At 45.9% G+C, this 13378-nt stretch overlaps 1 protein-coding gene across 2 annotated transcripts in view; it reads left to right on the forward strand.

Annotated features, from left to right (window-relative positions):
* The window catches only part of CCDC40 (coiled-coil domain 40 molecular ruler complex subunit), a 130608-nt gene that overhangs the window by 47200 nt on the left and 70030 nt on the right, over positions 1–13378 (forward strand). For both annotated transcript variants that reach the window (XM_063960745.1, XM_063960746.1), the window contains exons 2-5: positions 994–1057; positions 6754–6913; positions 7978–8141; positions 8711–8794. In XM_063960745.1, coding sequence (XP_063816815.1) covers positions 994–1057; positions 6754–6913; positions 7978–8141; positions 8711–8794 — 472 coding nt within the window. The remainder of the gene's footprint in view (positions 1–993; positions 1058–6753; positions 6914–7977; positions 8142–8710; positions 8795–13378) is intronic.

The following is a 13378-nucleotide window of genomic DNA, read 5'->3' on the forward strand; positions in this document are numbered from 1 at the left end:
TACACACAGGTTGTGTTACTGTTGAAATCAGGCTGTTGCTGTTTTCTGTGGTTGTTTTCATACTGTTAACTGGTTTACTTATATACCATGTTGTGGTGTGAGCTGGTATGTGTCTCACCCTTGATTAACAAAATCCTTTTCCTCGAAATGTCCATCTCCTCTGGGCACAGTTCCTGTAACTGGAGTCTGGAGGAGGGGCATAGAGTGAGGAGCCAGTTCACGCCCATTAAAGGTCTTAAAGTGCCCATGTCTCCTGCGGAGCCCATCTATACCCCATGGTCCTTACGGAGTCCCCAGCATCCTCTACGGACTAGGAGAAAAAGATTTACCGGTAGGTTTAAAATCTCATTTATTCTAAGTGATTTCAACTTACCTATCGACAATCCTACTGTCACCGCGTCATCTTCTGGAGCTATGCTTACTTTCCAGTGAACGTCCTCTCCTGGACTCATGTTCTCCTGTCTGTCTGCCATGTCCTGTTACTGCCTCACTGTGTCCAAAACCTTCTTTACTTCATCCTCACTATTCCTTCTGCACACCAGCATGCATCCAAATCTGTATACACACACACACACACACACACACACACACACACACACACACACACACATCAAAATTGCCTTGACGCAATCCTATTTTAGCCTCATTTGAACCTCTCCTCTTTTCTGTCTCTACACTGTCAGTCCCTGATGCTGCAGTCTAATTCTACAACACTCTACTCACCGCAGCCTGAGACAAGTAAGCTGTAGTCCCTGCACATCATCTTCGATCATCCAAACCCCAACAAAGGGAGTACTACAAACAGATCCGTCCTCTGCAAAAGTGCTCCCGTACCATTAAAAGTGCCAGTGAGGAAGATTTTGCTCCAATGCAGATTTCTTCCATTACCAGTTTATGATATTCTTACTTAGTACAAATGTTACATGTGATATTGTGAGTATTCTCCAATATAAAATATTTATAGTAGACATAATGAATTATTAATTTGTGTAGCCCTAGGTCTGAAGCCGGAGATGTTTCTGGTGCAGAAAGAGATCTACAAGTGACAAGTGATGAGGTAAGAAAGCAGGCAGATGTGCATGCAGCACAAATTAGATCGCCTCTCTGTCATTTAGATAAACGTAATTGTAGATCTGTCTGTACCCATGTGGCATAATGTCACAGGTCTTGAAAACTTTAACCTATATCATGGAACACGGTATGCCTGTCATATAGGACATTTGAACAATTGTCACATTGTTTTTTTTCAAGCACTTTCTTTTGCTTTGGTCTTTTGACTAGGCCAGTGGCTCTCAAAGTGTGTGCCTGGGGTGTCTCGGGACACTTGCAGGGGTGCCTTGGATTGGTGTTCCAGAACCAAATCAAATTATTTATGGTCAGTGTAATAGGCAAAACCAGTCAGTGCTGGTGGCTGTCAATCTTAAAATATGCGGACAAACAAAAGCAAATCTTGCCCCTCACCACACAATTGAACCCAAGGATGACATATAAAAACAGTTTATTAAATTTAATATTTTTTTCTAAATTTCTCAATAAGAAACGTTTGGCCTATGGGGTGCCATGAAAAAAAATTCTGACACTCTAGGGCGCCGTGATTCAAAAAATCTTGGGAACCACTGGACTGGGCATTTTTTTTACATATTGTACAAATGTGGCCAAATCACCCCTCTTTGATTGTGGCCCAATCTAGTGTATGTCTTGTAGCATTACAACTTGTAAATTCCAGAAACTCATCCTTAGTGCAAAGCAGAAGAGCACCAAGTTCCTGGGAATGTGTTACAGCGTCATCAGAATCAGCTTTATTGGCCATGTGTACTCACGTACACTAGGAATTCTTTGTGGTACAGTGCATTGCCAAGCAGCAACATGAAGGGGGGATACATAGCATAAGAAGGGGGAAAAACGTAGCATACATTACAAACATTACACGTATGAGTTGATACTGCACATTGTAACTGTACAATAGACTCAACATATTAGACATATTATACATGTAAGACTAAAAATGAAGGCTGCTTGACAGAGCAGCACCGAGGCAGCCATCCGCGGCGCCAACTAGAACTCAAACAATGCACATAATACAAAAGATTTAAGTATTACATCTAAAGATAAACCACACAGACAATAAAAAAAAAGCACACAAAAACAATAATGCATGATTGGTGTAGGCATTTTGGGTAATAACCTCCAGGGGCTGTGTATTCCACCCTCACAAGGTACCAGGTGCAGCAGCCATCTTAGGCGCACTGCGTAGGATTACCCAGGGTGAAATAGTCCACCCCTAGAAGAGAACACAAAATGGGGAGATTGCAAAGTCCTTAAGTTCAGAGTAGGGTTCCAATAAAACCATCAGGACCTTGCCTAGCATTAAAAAATAATAGTAATTTTAACAAATCCTAAAAGGTAAGTCCTGTTTAGTACAGGTCTTATTCTGTATATATTTACTTAATTACATTTTTACTTTCCTTATGAACCAGTCATCTTTACACCAATAGTTTCATATTGGATATACTTTTGCCACCTATTATTGGGCACACTTTAGTCAGCATAATAGATAAGTGACAAGGAAATATAGGGATACAGTGCATCCGGTAAGTATTCGCAGTGCTTCACTTTTTCCACATTTTGTTATGTTACAGCTTTATTCCAAAATGGAATAAATTCATTTTTTCCCTCAAAATTCTGTACACAATACTCCATAATGACAACGTGAATTATTTTTTTTAATTTTTTTAATTTTTGCAAATTTATTAAAAATAAAAAACAAAGAAATCACATGTACATAAGTATTCACAGCCTCTGCAGTGAAGCTCAAAATAGAGCTCAGGTGCATCCTGTTTCCACTGATCATCCTTGAGATGTTTCTACAGCTTAATTGGAGTCCACCTGTGGTAAATTCAGTTGATTGGACATGATTTGGAAAGGCACACACCTATCTATATAATGTCCCACACTTGACAGTGCATGTCTGAGCACAAACCAAGCATGAAGTCAAAGGAATTGTCTGTAGACCTCCGAGACAGGATTGTCTCGAGGCATAAATCTGGGGAAGGGTACAGAAAAATATCTGCTGCTTTGAAAATCCCAATGAGCACAGTGGCCTCCATCATCCGTAAATGGAAGAAGTTTGGAACAACCAGGACTCTTCCTAGAGCTGGCCGGCCATCTAAACTGAGCGATCGGGGGAGAAGGGCACTAGTCAGGGAGGTGACCAAGAACCCGATGGTCACTCTGTCAGAGCTACAGCATTCCTCTGTGGAAAGAGGAGAACCATCCAGAAGGACAACCATCTCTGCAGCAATCCATCAATCAGGCCTGTATGGTAGAGTGGCCAGACGGAAGTCACTCCTTAGTAAAAAGCACATGGCAGCCCACCTGGAGTTTGCCAAAATGCACCTGAAGGACTCTCAGACCATGAGAAACAAAATTCTCTGGTCTGATGAGACAAAGATTGAACTCTTTGGCGTGAATGCCAGACGTCATGTTTGGAGGAAACCAGGCACCGCTCATCACCAGGTCAATACCATCCCTACAGTGAAGCATGGTGGTGGCAGCATCATGCTGTGGAGATGTTTTTCAGCAGCAGGAAATGGGAGACTAGTCAGGATTGACTGAAAGATGAATGCAGCAATGTGCAGAGACATCCTGGGTGAAAACCTACTCCAGAGTGCTCTTGAACGTAGACTGGGGCGACGGTTCATCTTTCAGCAGGACAATAACCCTAAGCACACAGCCAAGATATCAAAGGAGTGGCTTCAGGACAACCCTGTGAATGTCCTTGAGTGGCCCAGCCAGAGCCCAGACTTGAATCCGATTGAATATGTCTGGAGAGATCTGAAAATGGCCGTGCACGACGCTTCCCATCCAACCTGATGGAGCTTGAGAGGTGCTGCAAAGAGGAATGGATGAACTGGCCAAAGATAGGTGTGCCAAGCTTGTGGCATCATATTCAAAAAGACTTGAGGCTGTAATTGCTGCCAAAGGTGCATCAACAAAGTATTGCACAAAGGCTGTGAATATTTATGTACATGTGATGTCTTTGTTTTTTATATTTAGAGCTGGGGAGGGGATAAGGGTTGATAGCAGCTGGGGCAATACTGGTAGGGGCAAGAGGAGTTTGGGGGCAGGCAATGCTAGGGGTAGGGAGGGGGGTAAGGGCAGATAGCACCTTGGGCAGTACTGGGTGCAAGGAGGGGGTTGCAGGCAGTGCTGTGGGTAGTGAGGGGGTAAGGGTAGATAACAACTGGGATAGTACTGGGTGCAAGGAGGGGGTTAGGGACAGGTAGTTAAAGGGTAAGGGTAGATAGCAGCTGGGATAGTATTGGGTGCAAGTAGTGGGGTAGGGGCAGGTATTACTGGGTGCAAGGAGGGGGTTAGAGACAGGTAGTGAGGGGGTAAGGGTAGATAGCAACTGGGATAGTCCTGGGTGCAAGGTGGGGGTTAGGGGCAGGTAGTGATGGGGGCAAGGAGGGGGTAAGGGTAGATATTAACTGGGATAGTACTGGGTGCAAGTAGGGGATGGGGCAGGCACTGCTGAAGATAACGAAGGGGGTGATGAGGTGTAAATCATCCTGCTATGATGGGAACAGCATGTTTTAGTAACCTATTTCTACAATACTGCAAACTGATCCTCCCTAGGATATACAAAGCCCAGTTAATACCGTCTCATACACAAACGCTGCTGAAGAGGAAGACAGTCACACACTTCTACACCCTATGGGGCAGATGTATTAACCTGGAGAAGGCATAAGGAAGTGATAAACCAGTGATAAATGCAAGGTAATAAATGCACCAGCCAATCGGCTCCAATATGTAAATTAACAGTTAGAAGCTGACTGGCTGGTGTGTTTATCACCTTGCATTTATCACTGGTTTATTACTTCCTTATGCCTTCTCCAGGTTAATACATCTGCCCCAATGATTTTAGTAGTAGGCCAGGCTACATCATACTTGCCTACTTTTGAAAAAGCATTTCCGGGAGAGAGTAACACCTATCAGCACGGATGTGTATTGTTACATCTGAGAGGCGTGCAATAAACATGACTTACATCCAAATTTAAATGTGCCCCAAAGTTAGTAAGATCTACTTGTTGAAGAAAAGACACTGATATTTTTTAGGATTTGTTTGTGTATTGTGTTTTACAAGAGGTTCCATATACTGTAAGTGGCCACAAGAAACCTTATTTAAAATGCATGTAGCCATAGGGATAATTGGGGCAGATGTATTAACCTGGAGAAAGGCATAAGGAAGTGATAAACCAGTGATAAGTGCAAGGTGATAAACGCACCAGCCAATCAGCTCCAATATGCAAATTGTCAGGAGCTGACTGGTAGGTGCGTTTATCACCTTGCACTTATCACTGCTTTATTACTTCCTTATGCCTTCTCCAGGTTAATACATCTGCCCCATAGTGCCTTATAACCAATGCAGGGAAATGGCACTAATGATCCAATTTGTATGTATGTATCTATCTGATTTATTCCCCCCCCCCACAAAGAATGTAACAGCTACATAATGGGGATAAAGCGCAATCAGGAAGATTGCTGGTCTATTGAGGGAGTCAGGTGATTGCTACTATTTCAGGGAGTCTCCTGCAGAATGCGGGAGGGTAGGCAGTTGTATAATGAATGCAGTTTATCTTTGTAAAATGATGATTCAATTACCAGTGGTATTACCCTATTGTTTAATTCAGTAGTGCAAGTCATATAATGTAGTGCTGTATATGGATGGAATATATATTCACTCAGATCAGTTCCTATACACATATACACACAAACTGATTAACAGCATTATTTGAGGACAATGGGAGTTAACAATATTATTGTATTTAGCTATAACATGCACACGTTATGCAGCACTTCACAGAAAATATAGGGCCTAATTCAGACCTGATCACAGCAGCAAATTTGTTAGCAGATGGGCAAAACCATGGGGGTAATTCCAAGTTGATCGCAGCAGGAAATTTTTTAGCAGTTGGGCAAAACCATGTGCACTGCAAGGGGGCAGATATAACATATGCAGAGAGAGTTAGATTTGGGTGGGTTATTTTGTTTCTGTGCAGGGTAAATACTGGCTGCTTTACTTTTACACTGCAATTTAGATTGCAGATTTAACTCACCACACCCAAATCTATCTCTCTCTGCACATGTTGTATATGTGCACTGCAGGGGGGGGGGGGGGGGGGGGTAGATATAACATGTGCAGAGAGAGTTAGATTTTGGTGGGGTGTGTTAAAACTGAAGTCTAAATTGCAGTGTAAAAATAAGGCAGACAGTATTTACCCTGCACAGAAACAGTATAACTCACCTAAATCTAACTGTCTCTGCACATGTTATATCTCTCTCCCAAACCCCCCCCCCAATTAAGTCTGAATTAGGCCCATTGTGTCAATCTGAGCAGTCCCCAACACAGTGGAGTTTACAATCTATATTCCCTATCACATGGAGACACACAAACATAGGTTCATTTTTTTATAAAACATTTTTTATTTTTCGTCATAAGCCATATAACCTGCTAGTATGTTTTAGTTTGCGGGAGGAAATCGGGGTACCCGGAGGAAACATAGAACACCCCACACAAATAGGGACCTGGTTGGAGTTGAACTATTGAACTTTATTGAATGCTTTGAGACAGCAATGCTAACCACTATGCTGGAGAATAAGCATATTTTTTACTGTTGATAAAGGAAGGAATCAATTATCACACTTCTAATGTATGTTAATCAGTATTATTATGTTTTTCTTTTTAAACAGGCTGAGAATGATGGTACTTCTTTGCAGCTGGATGAAAAGCAAGGAGATGATGAGGAGAATCCAGTGGTAACTAGCAGTCGTAGCCGGGGCCCTGTCTCCTCTGCGGCTAGTATTGACAGCTCAGATTTGTCCCAAGACATGGAGAATCTGTCAGAGCTGGGTAGGTGTTCTATATTTATAGAAAATGTAATACAGAAAAATGCTTTGTTTAAATGGGATCTGTTCAGGATACCTGCGTTTGACATCCCAGCAGTCGGATTGCCGACGCCGGAATACCGACATTGCTCGGAATGCAGACGCTGACATCCCGACATGGATCGAAATGCAGTTAAATAATCTTGTACACAAAAAAAGCGAATCTCGTAGCTACAGGCATATTAAATGGAAAATATAATTCTACTTCATATAGCTTATAGGGGTGTATTCAATAACTGTCGGAAGCTGTCGTCTTGTCGGAAAGACGGCAGCTTTTGACAGAAATAGGTCGGAAGGGGTTCCGACCTATTCAAGAGGGGCTGATTTTTTTACGACATGTCGGGAACTCCCGACTTAACGGAAGACACGTGGATCGGCGGAATAGCCGCCAATCGGCGTGCTTCTGTCGGAAATGGGTCCAAGTCCGACAAGTTTTGGCCTCCTTTCCGACAAACTCAATCCGACTTAAAAACAAGTTGGATTGAGGTGAGGAAAGGAGCGGTGCTGCGGGCGGCTGGGGAGCTGAGATCAGCGGCCGGTGGGAGGAGCTGGCTGCGGGGGGACATGTCTGCGGTGGTGGGGGGAGGCGCTGCAGGGAGAGAGGTGCCTGGCCGTCCCCCGGCCAGGCACCTCTCTCCCTGCAGTGCCTCCCCCCGCTGCCGCAGACATGTCCGGCCGCAGATCTCTGCTCCCCCCGCCACCGTCCCGCTCATGCCCGCAGCAGTTAATCCCCCCGCCGGCCGCCGCCATCTGCACCCCTGGCCGCTGCTGTCAGCGCAGGTCCCTGTGTACGGCTAAATCCAGCAGTCTGATTTGGCCGTCCATTGAGTAGGGGTTGTCGGATCCATTCCGACAACTGCATGTCGGAATAGACCCGACTCTTATTGAATATACCCCTAGTCTACATAATCTCTAGTGACAACATGTCTCCTATAATATCGGCATGTGGTGGCAAATAAAGCAGTTACTGGTTTGTTTAACTCTGCTTCTGTGGCCTTGCAATACTTTATTATTTTGCTCTTGTTTCAGGTGACACTGGGGTTGTGACCTCCTCCCCATACTCCTCTCTCCAGCAGTTCAGCAAGCAGTTCGATACTAATGATGAGGAGGGGGAAGGAGAACCCACTGAGGAACAGAAAAATTATGATGACGATGAAGAAGAGTCAGAACTGGTGGTTTTGGATCCAGAGCATGTAAGAGGCTGATAACCAGACAGCTACCAAATATATATTTTTTTTCTTTTTTTCTTTTTTTTATATGTTTATATCCCCCCTCTCCCCTCTCCCCCCTTCCCCGTGAGCTCCACTGTCAGACACGGCAGAGAGGAAATTCTAGGGTTATGTCTAATACGTCGAGTCTATCGTACAGTTGCAATGTGCAGTATGAATTTGTACGTGTAATGTTTGTAATGTATGCTACGTTTTCCCCCTTCTTATGCTATGTATTCCCCCTTCATGTTGCTGCTTGGCGATGCATTGTACCGCAAAAAAATCCTAGTGTACGTGAGTACACACGGCCAATAAAGCTGATTCTGATTCTGACAGGGTGTCCAACATTTTTCCCTTAAATTAGAGATTTTTTTTATGCTTTCAAACTTGCTCTGGGGCTGCAAGAACATAGTCACTGAAATTCCTATTGAAATAACTGCGACTGTCCGGCAACTGAATAGGAAAAACTTGGGGCTACGAGGAAAAACCCAGGATTTGAATATGCCCCATAGTGTGTAGAATGATTATAATGACACAGAATTTTTTTTTTGCAGCCGCTGATGACAAGATTTCAAACCGCTCTCAAGAATTACCTCTCCAAACAGATACAAAGCCTGGACTTGGAGCTGCGTGAGATGGTATGTACAGATGAATATTACATGCTTTTGAAATGTAAGCACATGCAAGTGTCATGTAACATATTCTTTCATAAAGTGCCATATAACCTCATTTTATATTTTCAATAGAGTTTTTCTGACGGACATATTGTTTGGTAGTGTGTATGGAATACGCAGACCCATACTGCTTCTGTAGTTCAGCAAATACAGCGTCTTGCTGCCCAGCAAATGTATAGGTGAAGGCCCTGGAACTGCCCGTGGAGAAACCTTATCTAGGTGGAAAGCGTAAAGACAGCCAGTTGCCCCTTGTTTTATTTAGATGTGTTTTAGCAAAAGAGGTAATACATATGTAGTCGGGAGTTGTATGGCTGACCGGCGGTCTCCTGACCGGCGGTCTCCTGACCGGCGGTCTCCTGACCAGCGGTCTCCTGACCGCCGGTCAGCTTACCGACGCCGGGATCCCAGCAGCATACCGACGCCGGGATCCCGGCGGGGAGGGGCGAGTGCAGCAAGCCCCTTGCGGGCTTGCTGCGCTCGCCACGCTGCGGGCTCGGTGGCGACCTACGGTCGCCACGGGTTCTATTCGCACTCTATGGGTGTCGTGGACACCCACGAGTGGAAATAGTCCCTGTTGGTCGGCATGCCGACCATCGGGATAGTGGGGGTCGGGATGCTGGCGGAGGTCATGTGACTGTCGGTCTCCCGACCGCCGGTCACATGAATACCACCCATGTAGTCACATGTTGTCAGGTTTCTTTTTTCATTGCTAATTAAGAAAAAAGTTATCTTGAGATCTGAGCAACTCACCATGTTCTTGCATACAGCATTTCTCTTACGTCCTAGTGGATACTGGGGTCTTGTATTTTAGTACCATGGGGGGTATAGATTGGGTCCACTGGAGCCTGGCACTTTAAAAACCTTTAGTCTGTGTCAGTGCTGTAACTAGACATTTTAGCGCTTTGTGCGAAAAACAGCATAAGGCCCCCCCCCCCCTCCCCATGTGTAAGACAAGGCTAGTGCACGCCTACGGCGTGCAACAAAAATATATGGGCATGGCTTCATGGGGAAGGGACATGGTCACAAATTAATATCAATTCCTATCATGCTCTACAGTAGTCTACATTATTCAAATGACGCCGCACAGTAGCACCACTTACACACATTACACCAGGTAGCGCCCCTTTTACACATTACGCCAGTAGAGTCCCCCTTTTTACACATTACAGCAGCAGAGTCCCCCTTTTTACACATTACAGCAGCAGAGTCCCCCTTTTTACACATTACAGCAGCAGAGTCCCCCTTTTTACACATTACAGCAGCAGAGTCCCCCTTTTTACACATTACACAGTCCCCCTTTTTACACATTACACAGTCCCCCTTTTTACACATTACACAGTCCCCCTTTTTACACATTACACAGTCCCCCTTTTCTCTGACGTCCTAGTGGATGCTGGGAACTCCGTAAGGACCATGGGGAATAGCGGCTCCGCAGGAGACTGGGCACAAAAGTAAAGCTTTAGGACTACCTGGTGTGCACTGGCTCCTCCCCCTATGACCCCCCTCCAAGCCTCAGTTAGATTTTTGTGCCCGGCCGAGAAGGGTGCACACTAGGGGCTCTCCTGAGCTTCTTAGTGAAAGTTTAGTTTTAGGTTTTTTATTTTCAGTGAGACCTGCTGGTAACAGGCTCACTGCATCGAGGGACTAAGGGGAGAAGAAGCGAACTCGCCTGCTTGCAGAGCGGATTGGGCTTCTTAGGCTACTGGACACCATTAGCTCCAGAGGGACCGAACACAGGCCCAGCCTCGGAGTCCGGTCCCAGAGCCGCGCCGCCGGCCCCCTTACAGAGCCAGAAGCAAGAAGAGGTCCGGAAAATCGGCGGCAGAAGACATCCTGTCTTCACCAAGGTAGCGCACAGCACTGCAGCTGTGCGCCATTGCTCCTCGGCACACTTCACACTTCGGTCACTGAGGGTGCAGGGCACTAGGGGGGGGCGCCCTGAGCAGCAATAAAAACACCTTGGCTGGCGAAAATACATCACATATAGCCCCCAGGGCTATATGGATGAATTTTAACCCCTGCCAGAATCCATAAAAAAGCAGGAGAAAAGTCCGCGAAAAAGGGGCGGAGCCTATCTCCTCAGCACACTGGCGCCATTTTCCCTCACAGCTCCGTTGGAGGGAAGCTCCCTGGCTCTCCCCTGCAGTTACTACACTACAGAAAGGGGTTAAAAAAGAGAGGGGGGCACTAATTAGGCGCAGTATTAATAAAACAGCAGCTATAAGGGGAAAAACACTTCTATAAGGTTATCCCTGTATATATATATATATATAGCGCTCTGGTGTGTGCTGGCATACTCTCCCTCTGTCTCCCCAAAGGGCTAGTGGGGTCCTGTCCTCTATCAGAGCATTCCCTGTGTGTGTGCTGTGTGTCGGTACGATTGTGTCGACATATATGAGGAGGAAAATGGTGTGGAGGCGGAGCAATTGCCTGTAATGGAGATGTCACCCCCTAGGGAGTCGACACCTGAGTGGCTGAGCTTATGGAAGGAATTACGTGACAATGTCAGCTCTTTACAAAAGATTGATGACATGAGACAGCCGGCTACTCAGCTTGTGCCTGTCCAGGTGTCTCAAAAGCCATCAGGGGCTCTAAAACACCCGTTACCTCAGATGGCAGATACAGACGCCGACACGGATACTGACTCCAGTGTCGACGATTAAGAGACGAATGGGACTTCCAGTAGGGCCACACGTTACATGATTGAGGCTATGAAAAATGTTTTACATATTTCTGATAATACAAGTACCACAAAAAAGGGTATTATGTTGGGTGAGAAAAAACTGCCTGTAGTTTTTCCTGCATCTGAGGAATTAAATGAAGTGTGTGATGAGGCGTGGGTTTCCCCCGATAAAAACTGTTAATTCCTAAAAAGTTATTAGCATCATACCCCTTCCTGCCAGAGGATAGGGCACGTTGGGAAACACCCCTTAGGGTGGATAAAGCGCTCACACGCTTGTCTAAACAGGTGGCACTACCGTCCCCGGATACGGCCGCCCTTAAGGAACCTGCTGACAGAAAGCAGGAAAATATCCTAAAATGTATATACACTCACACGGGTGTGATACTGCGACCAGCAATCGCCTCAGCCTGGATGTGCAGTGCTGGGGTGGCTTGGTCGGATTCCCTGACTGACAATATTGATACCCTAGATAGGGACAGTATATTACTGACTATAGAGCATTTAAAAGATGCATTTCTATATATGCGTGATGCACAGAGGGATATTTGCCGACTGGCATCAAGAGTAAGTGCGCTGTCCATTTCTGCCAGAAGAGGGTTATGGACAAGACAGTGGTCAGGTGATGCTGATTCCAAAAGGCATATGGAAGTATCGCCTTATAAAAGGGAGGAGTTATTTGGGGTAGGTCTAACAGACCTGGTGGCCACGGCAACGGCTGGGAAATCCACATTTTTACCCCAGGTAGCCTCTCAACATAAGAAGACGCCGTATTATCAGGCGCAGTCCTTTCGGCCCCATAAGGGCAAGCGGGCAAAAGGCTCCTCATTTCTGCCCCGTGGCAGAGGGAGAGGAAAAAGGCTGCAGCAAACAGCCAGTTCCCAGGAACAGAAGCCCTCTCCCGTTTCGGCCAAGTCCTCAGCATGACGCTGGGGCTTTACAAGCGGACTCAGGCACGGTGGGGGCCCGTCTCAAAAATTTCAGCGTGCAGTGGGCTCACTCACAGGTGGACCCCTGGATCCTTCAGGTGGTATCTCAGGGGTACAAATTGGAATTCGAGACGTCTCCCCTTCGCCGTTTCCTAAAGTCTGCTTTACCGACGTCTCCCTCCGACAGGGAGGCGGTATTGGAAGCCATTCACAAGCTGTATTCCCAGCAGGTGATAATCAAGGTACCCCTCCTACAACAGGGAAAGGGGTATTATTCCACGTTTTTTGTGGTACCGAAGCCGGACGGCTCGGTGAGACCTATTTAAAATCTGAAATCCTTGAACACTTACATACAAAGGTTCAAATTCAAGATGGAGTCACTCTGAGCGGTGATTGCGAACCTGGAAGAAGGGTTATATGGTGTCTCGGGACATCAAGGATGCTTATCTCCATGTCCCAATTTACCCTTCACACCAAGGGTACCTCAGGTTTGTGGTACAGAACTGTCACTATCAGTTTCAGACGCTGCCGTTTGGTTTGTCCACGGCACCCCCGGTCTTTACCAAAGTAATTGCCGAAATGATGATACTCCTTCGAAGGAAGGGAGTTTTAGTTATCCCTTACTTGGACGATCTCCTGTTAAGGGCAAGATCCAGGGAACAGTTGGTAGTCGGGGTAGCACTATCTCAAGTAGTGTTGCGGCAGCAAGGTTGGATTCTCAATATTCCAAAATCGCAGCTGATCCCGACGACACGTCTTCTATTCCTAGGGATGATCCTGGACACAGTCCAGAAAAAGGTGTTTCTCCCGGAGGAGAAAGCCAGGGAGTTATCCGAACTAGTCAGAAACCTCCTAAAACCAGGCCAAGTGTCAGTGCATCAGTGCACAAGGGTCCTGGGAAAAATGGTGGCTTCCTACGAAGCAATTCCATTCGGCAGA

Source organism: Pseudophryne corroboree, chromosome 3 (genome assembly GCF_028390025.1).
Source record: "Pseudophryne corroboree isolate aPseCor3 chromosome 3, aPseCor3.hap2, whole genome shotgun sequence".
NCBI classification, from domain to species: Eukaryota; Metazoa; Chordata; class Amphibia; order Anura; family Myobatrachidae; genus Pseudophryne; species Pseudophryne corroboree.